At 38.6% G+C, this 13,333-nt stretch overlaps 1 protein-coding gene, 1 long non-coding RNA gene and 1 other non-coding gene across 11 annotated transcripts in view; 1 reads left to right on the top strand and 2 right to left on the bottom strand.

The window, feature by feature from the left end:
* The window catches only part of ahi1 (Abelson helper integration site 1), a 143,623-nt gene that overhangs the window by 111,820 nt on the left and 18,470 nt on the right, over window positions 1-13,333 (bottom strand). For 8 of the 9 annotated variants that reach the window (XM_008114528.3, XM_062978337.1, XM_008114529.3 and 5 more), the window contains 7 exons: window positions 13,003-13,195; window positions 11,425-11,520; window positions 11,154-11,339; window positions 9,165-9,320; window positions 7,344-7,476; window positions 4,691-4,814; window positions 1,206-1,435 (listed from right to left, as the gene is read on the bottom strand). In XM_008114528.3, the coding sequence (XP_008112735.2) occupies window positions 1,206-1,435; window positions 4,691-4,814; window positions 7,344-7,476; window positions 9,165-9,320; window positions 11,154-11,339; window positions 11,425-11,520; window positions 13,003-13,195 (1,118 nt within the window). The remainder of the gene's footprint in view (window positions 1-1,205; window positions 1,436-4,690; window positions 4,815-7,343; window positions 7,477-9,164; window positions 9,321-11,153; window positions 11,340-11,424; window positions 11,521-13,002; window positions 13,196-13,333) is intronic. The other variant, XM_062978334.1, reaches the window with a different exon arrangement.
* LOC134298383 (uncharacterized) lies at window positions 3,771-8,011 on the top strand. Its single transcript, XR_010005430.1, has 2 exons — window positions 3,771-4,714; window positions 7,312-8,011. It is a non-coding gene; the product is annotated as an uncharacterized LOC134298383 (long non-coding RNA).
* On the bottom strand, window positions 11,536-11,690 carry LOC134295764 (U4 spliceosomal RNA). Its single transcript, XR_010002375.1, has one exon. It is a non-coding gene; the product is annotated as a U4 spliceosomal RNA (small nuclear RNA).

Here is a 13,333-nt window from a genome sequence, read left to right as displayed (position 1 = left end):
TACAGCCTCAGATCCTCTGCCACAGGATAGCAACTGGAGGGACCAAGGTATGACAAAATTGTGAGGAGGATGTATGGGGATGTACAAATTTCACAGATGACCACTCAAAGAAACATGGTTACAGGTAAGCAACCCTTTCTTCTTTGTGATCTCTGTGATATTGTACATATGGGAGTCTAGCAAGTTACTGAACTTGGATGGTGGGAGTCATGCCACTGAAGAAAAGAGGACCACTCTAACAAAGGCCAAATCTTTCTTGGAAAGAACATCCAGCTTGTAATGGGTCACAAAGGTAAGAGGTGTAGACCGGGTGGTCGCCCGGTAAATATCCTCCAAAGACACGCTCCTCAGGAAAGCTCAGGAAGTGGCCACAGCCCTTGTGGAATGGCTTCTGATCTGTGAAGATAAGTCACGACCTGCCAACTGGTAGGCCAGGTGGATATCAGACACAATTCATGAAGACAGTTGCTGTGGTGATACTGAAAGGCCACTGGCATCCTTCCAATATTTGAGAAAAAGTCTGGGAGACTTTTTATGCCCAGAAGCCAAGGCTCTCCAGACATGCAGCTGCTGAAGGGATTGCTCCAGAAGAAGACAGGTTCTGGAAGAACACCGATAGCACCGGTAGTGACATGTGAAATTATGAAGTAACTTTGGGTAGGAATGTGATATCGGTACTGAGCATGACCTTATCCTTGTGGAAGCGAAGATATGGCTCATCCACATGGAGAGCACACAACTTACTGGCCTGTAAAAATTAGCATGCTAATCTGGAGAGGAACAGAGAAATTCCTTAGCTGTTGCAAGAGAGGTGGTCAAAAGGAACTGAGGCTATAGCCCTTCCACTGGCTATATACCTTCATGGGAAGTGAGGGTGGGGCTACAGTCAAAATGTATCGTAGAGCTTATAGAAGATTCCAAACTGAATGCCCAGGCACAGAAAATCCCATTTGTGCAATTTCACAGAGACCACGAAGAAAAGAGCAGAAATCTTGCACATTCATAAAATGTGGCTATTACCTTTACAATTCTAAAAATTAAAACATACACACAAACCAAACAAAAAGTGTGGCCCTGCCCAATCCCAAAAGTGCCCCCTAAATTACTTACAGAATGGCAGTTCTAACATGACACCTCACAGATTTACAAGGTGGAAATCATTAGCTATATAGTGTTTCACTGTGAAATTGTTAACTGATGCTTACCTTCTGCATCAAAACATAATGTATTGACAAAACCTCTGTGACCATCAAACTCTTGTAGAAGCTGCCCATGTATTTCCTTCACTTCTGCATTCCAAACTCTTATCACTGCATCATAACATCCTGTCACTATGATATACTCAGCTGTTGGGTGGTATTTAGCAGCATAGACAAAGGATGGATGAGGGAAAACTTTCATAGCAGAGGTAATCTGGATTTCTAATTTCCACATCCTAGAAGCAAGCAACAATAAGTAAACCTATTATAAAAAACATAATTTACCAATAAGTTGGTTCAGTGTAATATATGCTTTTGACATATACTCTTATGTGAAATAGCTATCACTTCTGTGCTTACAAAGACAGTTTCCATACAAGGCAGATCTTCAGAACAGATATCCTTTATTATGTGCATTTTTCCAAAGAATCCAGATGATGTCATTCCTGGTTGACTTTTTAAGATATTTAAAACATAATTTGCAATTTCAGTTTCTAACCTGAAAAGTAACGGGGCAAACATAAGTGGCATGTAGCCAAATTTGGAAAACAGGTATAAAAAAGGAAAATCTATTAGGAGTGTGGGGTAATTGGGAAAGGCTAATTGTAATGATCTTCCCCATCTTGAGATGTTCCGTCTTTGAGCACAATGCATGTGCTACATTCAGCCCTGAGTAGGCTGGAGAAGCGTGAGATAAAGTACCTTGGCCCTGAAAATGACACTATTCCTAGGAAAGCAGCTCATGGCTGCACTATGATAGGTGGCTCATAACTTGTGCTATTGTAACATTACTCTGCTCTCTTCCATAGCCTTATTCCCTTCCAGCATAAGAGCTAAACTCTATTTAAAAATAGAACAGAGAAGAGGGTTATATCTGGATGGATGAATCTACACCAGTCATGGGCAAACTTAGGCCCTCCAGGTGTTTTGGACTTCAGCTACCACACTTCCTAAAAGCCTACTGGCTGTTAGGAATTGTGGGAGTTGAAGTCCAAAACACTTGGAGGGTTGAAGTTTGCCCGTGCCTGATCTACACTGTAGAATTAATGCAGTCTGACACCACTTTAACTGTCAAGGTTCAATGCTATGGACTATGAAAATTATAGTTTTACAAGGCCTTTCCCTTTCTCTGCCAAAGAGTGCTGAAGCCTCACTAAATTGGAAACCCCAGAATTCCTTAGCATTAAGCCATGGCAATTAAAATGACAAAGGGTATTTTGGAGATCAAACATGTAATGATGCTAAATATAAAAAACGCCCTGGGATACTGCTGAAATTTCCAGTGTGGAACATGTTGCCAGGCAGCTTCTTTTTCAAAGAAGATGTATGCGTCACACAAGAAAGGAAGCTTTGGACTCATAGATTAAAGCCCTCAAAAATTACAAAGGACTTTATAGCATGTTTTCCAAAGAAGCAGAATATATTAATGTTTCAATCTTATTCTTATGTATCAGCAGTGCTAAAACAATACTACTTTGTGGTAGAGAACACTGTAGATATTTGTATGATTACAAAATACAACAATATAGCTATTTAGGTACTTTATGTAATCACATTTGTATTCGCTCATTCTTTAAAGCAGTTTAGTGCTACGTAACAAGTGCCTTTTTTCATTTCATCCTGACCATGAGATTAATTTGTGACTTGCCTAGGGCACAGCAGAATCTAAATTCAAACAAATCTCAATGCTACTTTCTCTATTATCGTACGCTATCTGCAACATAATTCAGTTCTATTGCACTACTATGAAGTTCCCAGGCAGGGATGGCCAGTGGATCTGCTGTTGTGGAGGTGGTGAATTCACTCTTGATTTTACTGCCACTATTCCTGCAGCTGTTAAGACCTGAACAGATGCTCTCCTAGTGCTCTATGTCTCTTCCCAGAGGTCCAACACCAGAGAACCTCCTGATATCAATTTGGAGAAGATACAGAGTAGATTTATCATCATTAGTATTCTATTTTTCATATCTCACTTTTTCCCATCTCTAAGATTCCAAGTGGCTTACAAAAAATAAAATAATACAGTAGCTCCTGATATGTGATTTCCACTGACTGCAGATTGTCATGTCCTACACAAAAAATGGTGGCAATGTGAACGTGGATGCATGTGAATGTTGTTACCATTTAATAATATGGGGCATGATTATCCACTGTTTTTAGCATCCACATTGATCCTGAAATGAAACTCACACAGATTGTACAGATAAAAATTCACATCACTAAAATATATATAAGGTAAATATATATGAAAATTGTCCATAGAATTACAAATGATTTGAGAGCATACCCATGAAAAACAACAAATACAATTAAAGCTCCACCAAATTTTTAACTCTAAACCCTAACCTTGCGAGAAAGGCAGTTCAATTATTATATGTTTAAAAAACTAAGGCAAAAAAGGCTTTACAGTTTAGTTTTTTCTTCTCAAGGGATTGCTATCTCAGAAAAACTATATATGAGAAAGATAGCTATACAGTAAAATCTTGGTAATCCGAGCCCCGGTGAACCGACACTCTGGATTATCCGAGGGGACGCCCCCCCTTCCCCTCTCCTCCCCCTCCCAAAGGAGCCCTCACCCCTTGGAAGGAGCCCACGAGCACCGCTGCCTAGCAGCACTTGTGGGCTGCTTTCCAAGGGGCAACGGCTCGGCCCAGGGAAGCAAGCCACGATCGCAGCTGCAGCAGCAGCGATCACGGTCCACTTCCTCTGGCCTCTCCCTCTCCTCTCGCAAGAAGGAGCACCTTCGTGCGAGAGGAGGAAGAGGCAGGGTGCTTCCCTCTCCCTATCCCTCTACTCTTGTGGGAAGGAGCTCCTTCTCGCGAGAGGAGAGGGAGAAGCAAGCGGAAGAAGCCCACGATTGGTGCTGCAGCAGCAGCGATCGTGGCCTGCTTCCCTGGGCCCAAGCACCGAGCAGAGGGAGTTTTCTCCCTCCGCTTGGCACTTGGGCCTTTAGAGAAGCGTGAGGCGTGTTGCTGCTTAGCGGCACGCCTCACACTTTCCTGGGCCCAAGTGCCAAGTGGAGGGAGTTTTCTCCCTCTGGTCGGCACTTGGGCCTTTAGAGAAGCGTGAGGCGTGTTGCTGCTTAGCGGCACGCCTTGCGCTTCCCTGGGCCCAAGCGCCAGGCGAAGGGAGAAAACTTCTCCTTTTGCCCGGCTCTTGGGCCTTTAGAGAAGCGCGAGGCATGTTGCTAAGCAGCGGCACGCCTCGCGCTTCCCTGGGTCCAAGCGCCTGCCAGAGGGAGAAATTTCCTCCCTCCGCTAGGCGCCTGGGCCTACAATCAGGGTTATCCAATTAATCCGGGTAACCCGAGTTGTGGCCCCCCCGTTTAAATCGGATAACCGAGATTCTATTGTATTTTAAAATAATCCATATTTATTTATTTGAATGATGAAATAAACAAATCCTTCCTTCCTATAATGAAGCTGTAATACCCAGAGGTATTTTTCTGATTTTTTTCCTTCAATTTCAATAGGACAAGCAGTTTTACTGACCTTGCAGTGCCATCTGATGATGCAGTAAGTAAATGTTGATTATCCTTTGACCAACAAATATCATATACAATGTTCAAATGCCCAAAAAATTCCTGAAGGTACTGCCCAGAAGGAATTTCATATACTAATGAAAACAGAAAATGAATTTGTAAAGCTTTAAAAATACATCAAATTAGAAGTACTATTCAAAATGTCCTTCTTTACATAATGTATAAATAATTTATAGCATTTACTGTCACAAGTTTTATCAATAGCTGCCTGCTTAGGTAGTCTTAAAGGCAGGTAAGAAAAAATTCATGAAAAATAAGACATTATGACTATATATGATAACATTAAAGGCAATTATCTCTATAAATAGCAGTTACTGGATAACTAAAGCAGGGTAACGGGTGCCATTGCATTAATGTTCTTCTGGAATCCCCAGGCATTTAACTGACCAATGTGGAAACAAGAGCATTGGACCAGATAAGCTTTTGTCTCTTTCTGTTTTATTATAAAGAGTTTGATTACATAAAACCATTCGTGTCTATGCAGAACTAAATCCTATGTAGTTCAGTGGAGTGATGTAGTGGATTGAGTGCTGGACTACATCTCTGAAGGCCAGGATTTGAATCCCAACTCAGCCATAAAATCTAGGTATGGGTCTTACTCTCCCAGCCTCAGAGGAACAAATCTTACCAAGAAAACCCTATAACGGTTTGCCTTAGGGTCACCATAAGTTGGAAATGATGGGATGGCACACAGCAAGAGTTCAGTGGGATCTACTGCTACATAAGCACAGGCAGGATTGAAACATGAGGGGTCTGTTTCTATCAAAATTAAACTATTACAGTAATTGAGAAACAATTCATATGATCTGATGTTTGCAATAATTAATACTATAAAATCAAACACTGTGTTTTCATTGTCTATGAATGTAACCATTCAATTATCTTCCAATCTCAGTGTCTGTGTTTTCGAAGGTTTGTGTGGGGCCTTTGTTTGTTTTTGAAGGTCTGCTCTGTCTGCGCACATGGACCATAAGGGCTGGGCTTCACGTGTTATGCAGTGTATACAGTCACATTAAGAGTTGAACAGGAGCTCTGTTAAAAGGTATTTCACATGGGAGTTGTGAAGAGACAGTGTAGAGTTCTGTTTTTGTGCCTTTAATACTTCTGAATACAGATAGTGAGGAAGCTGCTGCTGTCACCTGCAACAGCTGTAGTATGTTTGTGTTTTTGCTGGAGGATATGAGTAACTGCACCTACAATAAGTGCAAGTTGGTTGTCTGAGGGAAAAGAAGGTCTAGCAAATTAAGGGAGCATGAGATTTCCTTCGACAGACTATCCTGGATGAGGGACACCCAGGGGATATTTCCAAGGAGGTGGTCAGTTTCCAAACAAAGGGGGCAGATATTTGAAGGAATATGATGTACAGAAGTAGAAGGCACGGGGGATCATTCTGTGAGTTTAGAGCTACACATTTTAAGGAAACTAGGATGGATCACTAAAGAAGTTTTCAACTGAACTGATTTAAAAGCAACATTTACAAGAAAGAGGAAAAGGAGGAATTCAAATGAACGGTGAGACAGTCAGAAAAGCTAAAGAGCAGAATAAGCTCAGCCTTACTAGAGAAAGATTCAAAACAATTAAAAAGTTTTAAGTTATGTCTGTAGCTAAAAGAAGAAAGAAATTATAGGCCACTGCATGGAGAAAATGACAACATGTAGAAAAAATGAAATGTAAAATAAAAAAATGAGTGATTTGAAAATTATAAATGTGAAAGGATCTAGGAGTCTTTGTAGACCTCAAGCTGAATATGAGTCAACAGGATGATACAGCTGTTTTAAAAAGTGAGTGAGATTTTAGGCTCCATCAATAGGAGGAAAGGGTGATAATTGAGGGAACCCATAGGTAGAATCTATAGTGTTCCACCTAAAAAAATGAGAGCCATCATATGTGCAATACTTAAGGTCTCTTCAGCCACCTACGGACACACCCTCAAGACCCCACAACTGGAAGACCATTGTCCTTGGCTTATGAGGGATCGCCTAAGTAAGTAAGTAACTTATGATCCGCCTAAACATTTGGAAAAATTTTTTCAAGCTGTTCAATAGTGGAATATGCTGCCTTGGAGTGTGTTGGAGTCTCTTTGTGTTGAGGTTTTTAAACAGAGGCTGTTGAGAGTGCTTTGACTGTGCATCCCTGCATGACAAGGGGTTGGATTGGATGGTCCTTGTGGTCTCTTCCAACTCTATGATTCTATTATTCTGTTGAGTCCTATTTTATTTGGGTATAAACAGGGAACTGCTGCCATCTAGTGCTTGGCAAGTATGAAATATATCAAGCCTAAATTATTTAAATATTACTAAATCAGGAAAAATGCTTATTTCAGTTTCCCTCTTATGCTCCATAGCAGCTCACCAACAGGAAAGAGTGAGATATAGCAAAAACGACTGTAAGAGAAGCAAATGGCGAGAAAAGCACCAGAACACAGCTCTGTAGTTTGTATAGGTATTTTGATCCTGGCTATCATTGTAAAGGAATATCTCACTGTATAGCAAAATAAACATGCATGTCCTAATGTAAGTTTTTCATTACAAAACAAAATGTGGTTAAAAAAACTTTTTTGTTTCTATATAGAATTTCAAATATATCTTGGGACTGTAACTTACAAAGAATTGGATAACCATCTCTTCCTGCACAACCTGCCGCTAACGTCCGACCATCTTCAGAGAAGCGAACACAGAAACATCCCATATCTCCGGCTCGTAGAGAAAACAGATACTTGTTTGGTATACGACAAACCTGCATTTTAAAAGCAAATTAATTACAGTAGAGTCTCGCTTATCCAACATTCTGGATTATCCAACACATTTTTGTAGTCAATGTTTTCAATACAGCGTGATATTTTGGTGCTAAATTCGTACAGTAATTACTACATAGCATTACTGTGTATTGAACTACTTTTTCTTTCAAATTTGTTGTATAACATGATGTTTTGGTGCTTAATTTATAAAATCATAACCTAATTTAATGTTTAATAGGCTTTTCCTTAATCTCTCCTTATTATCCAACATATTCGCTTATCCAACGTTCTGCCAGCCTGTTTACGTTGAATAAGCGAGACTCTTCTGTATTGACACAACTGTTATATTAACAGTGTGATAAATGGAACTCTTTCCAGAATGACAGCTGCATTGGCCTCAACCATACAAAATGAAGAGACATATGGTACTCCAAACACTTAAATCAATACATTATAATATAAACTTCAATAGACTAGACACCATCAGATGTAGAATGTTATCCTAAATTTTACACAGTAAAATTATATGATTAATTTGGTTGTTCTTCATTCTTGTGAGTACACGTGGAATCGGGAGAAGGGCTTTGACTGACATACATCTTCCTCTCTACTGCTTGCTTCAGAACAGGTACATTGTAACAAGTGCACTGAGTTCCAACCTATGCATTCTTTCAGGCTTCTCCAATGTAGTTCTTTCTAGATATTTAGAAACACATAACTTCATACATGTACTCATTATCCCAATGCCTTCTATGCTATGCATCCTGCCCCAAACACTGGGGAACTGCTGCTACTCAACTGATCATGAAAACTGTGATCTTGCACCCTAGAAAAATGCTAAATTGGGTATGTTTATGTTGATATTTTTATAACAGCATGCTTAAATTGGACAATTTTGAAAAATAAAAGGATGTGGAACTACAATCCAGGATGTATCTGAGCTCTGTATCAATCTGAGCTCTGTATCAATCTCCAATTTAACCCTACCAGCACTGACCGCAACACCACTAGCTCTAACGGTCACCAAACTACTTCCAGTGGAGACTGACGTAAAAACAACATGTGATTGCAGGCCAGATCTGAAGCACATTTCAGTCTAAGATTGTAAACTACTTTTTTCTAAGAATAAAGGCACCACTATAACCATACTCCTGTAAAAACACAAATGCCTAGTTTGAGCCAGGAAAAGCCTGCGTTTAAGAGTGGAGTCTCCTTAAGCCTTGCAAGATAGATCTTGAAATAAACCCAGATTCTTTTGAAAACACTAATAAAAGAACCTCTGCATTGAAGCTTGCATGGAAAGAAGTGCATGAGCTCAAGGCTTTTTTTTGGCCAATAACAGAAGTAGAATACCGTGAATGATGCAATGCCTCCAAAAAAAATGAAGACCACCAGAAGTAATACTGCTCTTTACTGCATTTCATAAGTTGCTTATTATGCCATGTCTTCATTTGATTGTCATATTCTTAATACAAAATTCATATTTTAAATGTAAGTCTCTACTGTGACAACTGCAAACTAATCACAAATTACACACAAGTTAACTGTGGTAAAAAAAATATTCCTTGTACACTGAGGAAAATGGAAATCAGAACATAACCTTGTTTTTACATAAAAAATGGGCTGCTACATAAATAATGTTTACATATAAAAATATGTTAGAATATACTTTTTAAAAAGGACTTGCCTGTCCAGGGAGTTTTGACCACTTAAAAGGTTCTTCCTTTTTGATCTGTGGTCCAGAATTATTAACCTTTTTAGCTACTTCCCTTTGTAGCTCCAAGAATGATGGAGAATTGTATTCTTGCTGAACAGCCATCATAGAACGTAATGAGGGATCTACCTACAAATAGATATTTAAAAGGCATAACACAATTCAATTTTGCAGATGAAAGATATCCAGACTATTGTAACAGTTCACCAAACAATACAGAAATGGAAATGTACTTTTTTTTTTTTTACAAAAACTAGTAATTATTAAATTTCAAGCACACACTATTAAGATGTGTAATACAGTTTTGTTTCTGTTTTATGGCCCAAAGCTAAATATATATGAACAGACCCAGTGGTAAAGACATTGTATTTGGAAAGATAAATGGTGATACAAGGATCTTCTGTAAAGCTAGATTTGTGTTAGCACATTCGCAGGTGTAGCCACGATGTTGCCGTAACAAGTGAAGAAAACCAGAATTTGATGTTGAAGTTATTGACCTAAATTGATGCTAATGGTTCTGACTAAACTTAGTGGATAGATTGTTGAATGTTGAATTAAAATGTATTTAAATTATACTGAAGTAACAATAGGACTCCTGCCATCAAGTGAAGTATCTATATGTGCGAACCAACTCAAATTGCTAAGCATGCTGCATCTCTGTATAGGCAAAGAACATTACTTAAGAGTGTAAATAAAACTGATGAATTAATCCATTAAAGCTATCATCCCAAATATATAAATACTCATTTAACATAGTGGGTTTTACCTTCAAGTAAACATACACAGGCTTGTACTATAAATATTATCAACACTGACATACAATGCCTCTCCATGGTTTCTGACGAAGGGTCCTTTCCTGCTCTACCAGGTAAAGCCAAAAACTCAGCACTGGATCTTTTTGTGAAAAACTGAGATATGGGTATTACACTAAGCTATGGTCAATGCACTGTCTAAATTGTTAACAAATTCTTTTCCTTAAAATTGAGGCACCACTATATTATGCTAAGTAAGTCAGACCTATCACTCAGAAAATAAGGAAGGCAGTATGTGGTAGATAATTCAGTAAGATGGGTCTATCCAAGTTCTGATATCTTCAAAGAAGGCCGTCCTCTCTGTTTCACCATCCTGATAGGTACATCTGGTGAGAATGCGCGAGAGGGCTTTGTTGGTAACTGATCCCAGGCTCTGGAACTCACATTCTACAGAAGACAAGCTGGCTCTATTCCTGATTTTCATCTGGCAGCACATAAAACCCTTCTTATCCTGCCAGACATTTAGGAATTGACTTTTTTAAAAAGATTTTAAATAATTGTGAGATAGTGCTCTTATTTCTTATTTTTTGATGGATATGGTTTTAATAGGTTTTAGTTCCATTGATCATTTAATGATATTTTAATTTTGTTACATTTTTATGTATGTGAGCTTTTTTATCTACATCCATTTTATGTATTATCTGTACTAAGTCCCAGGGCTGGGAAAGAGACAGGATAAAAATAAATACAGATATACATACATGCATACATATAATATGCAGCCAAGGGAAAGTGTTTCTTTTTCTTCTGTTAAATATTTAATTCTCACAATGGAAAAGAGAAATATGCTTCTGCTCTGAAAAAGTTTTGAATACTGGGCTACCAAAAGCAAATATTTCTGGACTTTTGATGAAAAACATATGGATTGAGAGGGAAAAACAAATTGATTTGTCTAAATTAAAAATTTGCCACTTCAGCCTGCTTTACGGAATTAGATGTAAAAAGTTTGATGGATATCATCATTTATTTATTAGAAAAACTGAGAAACACATTTGAAGAACCAATGTAGATGAAAGCAACAAAATGCAAATGTGCAAGCCTTCTTTTCACACCAACTTTATAAGGATTCCCAAAACCCAATCTTCCCAGTTTCATGTTGACATAAATATCTTCAATGAATTTTTGTAAACATACATGCAACTTAACTTACATGTTCTGGAAGTTTAATGCCTTTTATGGTTACATAGAGTGTTGAAGGATAATGGTTTCTGGGGCATTTTGCCCACCAATCATAAACTTCCACCACATTTAGCTGTGACCTGGCCCTGGGAGGAGGAGAATATAGCTGAAGACGAAGTTTCCCTCCAACATTCAATACTCCATTTGCACCTACAAGCTGAAAAGAAGAAAATATTTACAGTTAAACCAAATGTAACAACATAGATTTTATGTGGATGCTTGAAAAACAAATACTTAAATACCTTCAAAAATGCCCAACAGATTTTTCGAAAGCCACTTTCTTGAGCTTGACCATCAAAGTTGGCTTTCACATCATTTATGCTTAAAAAATCAAGGATCTGGAAGAAAAGTAGAAAATCAGTTTCATTCAGCACAAATTTTGAATTAGATACACAAACACAATTGTGTCAATTATGTAGCAAACACAGGAATGTTCAAGTCATTCAATTAGCAATAATCGTGCCTCGGATTAACCTCATTGGCTATGATACTGCCACTGTGCAAAGCTGTGTTCAAGTCATTGTAGGTATTATTTCCCTGAACAAATGTCCCACGTGGTGAATTGAATTTTTAATATCTAGAACAGAAATACAAAGTGCTCTTGTATTTGGTTAATCCCAAATCTTACAAAGTGGGATATCCACTAAGATGAAAACAGAAACTCGTGATAGATGGTGGCTCTCTGCATATTAAAACATGGCAAGGGAATTAATTAGAAATCTAGAAAGCTTTCCAGCTACTACTCTGGGCTCATCTACAATTTATCACAAAGGGCTGGCGAATCAGTTACATGGCAGTCGAATGCCACATGGAGCTGTTCCAGGTTAACACAGGACACTTCAATGCAGCCTCAAACAGTGCTCAAAACATTGTGGATTGTTCTGAATTCTGCCCAAGAACTGGTGCAAACCCCAACTTAGGACTCATGTAAACAGTTGGGTCAGTTCTGAGATGGAACCAGTCACAACTGGTTACTTGACCACTTCATATTCTCCAGGTGTAGGCAGCCTTGGGACAGAATAGCATACACTGTCCCTGCCCCTGCCCCTGCCCCCAGCCTCCAGTCACTGTTGTGGTGGCCAGTGGGCATGATATGGCTCATGTCATCCACTCATCACTTGCGGTGATTTTCAGAGCACCAAAGACTTGGAGAAGGGAGGGAAGAGAGGAGGAAGTGATTCCTGCTCTCCCTCTCCCATATCACTCTGGACATCAGACACCCAATAGGAACATAGAAGGAAGCTTTCATTTAGTCATTTATATTGCATGATCAAGATTCTCCATTAGTTAAAGATCATAATTTAAGCTCTTCATGACTTTCATAGAATCAGAGTTGAAGAGATCACATGCACTTTCCAGTCCAACTCTCTGCCATGCAGAAAAAGCACCACCAAAACACTAGGATCAAATAATACAGTAGAGTCTCACTTATCCAACACTCGCTTATCCAACATTCTGGATTATCCAACGCATTTTTGTAGTCAATGTTTTCAATATATCATGATATTTTGGTGCTAAATTCGTAAATACAGTAATTACTACGTAGCATTACTGCGTATTGAACTACTTTTTCTGACAAATTTGTTGTATAACATGATGTTTTGGTGCTTAATTTGTAAAATCATAACCTAATTTGACGTTTAATAGGCTTTTCCTCAATCCCTCCTTATTATCCAACATATTCGCTTATCCAACATTCTGCCGGCCCGTTTATGTTGGATAAGTGAGACTCTACTGTATATACAAGATATATGAAAGCCTCAGGAATGCCAGAATTAAGCAGGGCATACAACTGAAAATGTCAAACATGAATTCCATACCTCAAAAAACAGTATCACTCTTGGACGTTCTTCAGCATCTTGAAGAAAATAGTTAAAACGTTCATTAAATATTATTTGCTCCTCCCATTCTGGAAGCGTTGACTTAAATTTTTTGAAATCATAAGGCTGGGTCATAATAGGAAGAATATGTCCTACTTTTTCTTGTTCATAGAAAGAAGAAACAGGTCGGCTGCTGCATGAAAACAATAAATTATGTCCAACTGTGTTTTTCAAATAAAGCAATATCTATTATTAGATTAGTGTGATTTTGTAGCCCTTCGGAAATTGTTGTACTACAATTTCTATTAGCCTAGTTTTCACAGTCAACTGG

The sequence above is a fragment of the Anolis carolinensis genome, chromosome 1 (genome assembly GCF_035594765.1).
Source record: "Anolis carolinensis isolate JA03-04 chromosome 1, rAnoCar3.1.pri, whole genome shotgun sequence".
NCBI classification, from domain to species: Eukaryota; Metazoa; Chordata; class Lepidosauria; order Squamata; family Dactyloidae; genus Anolis; species Anolis carolinensis.
The sequence above is the reverse complement of the archived record's forward strand: the minus strand, read 5'-3'. Positions and strand labels throughout refer to the sequence as shown.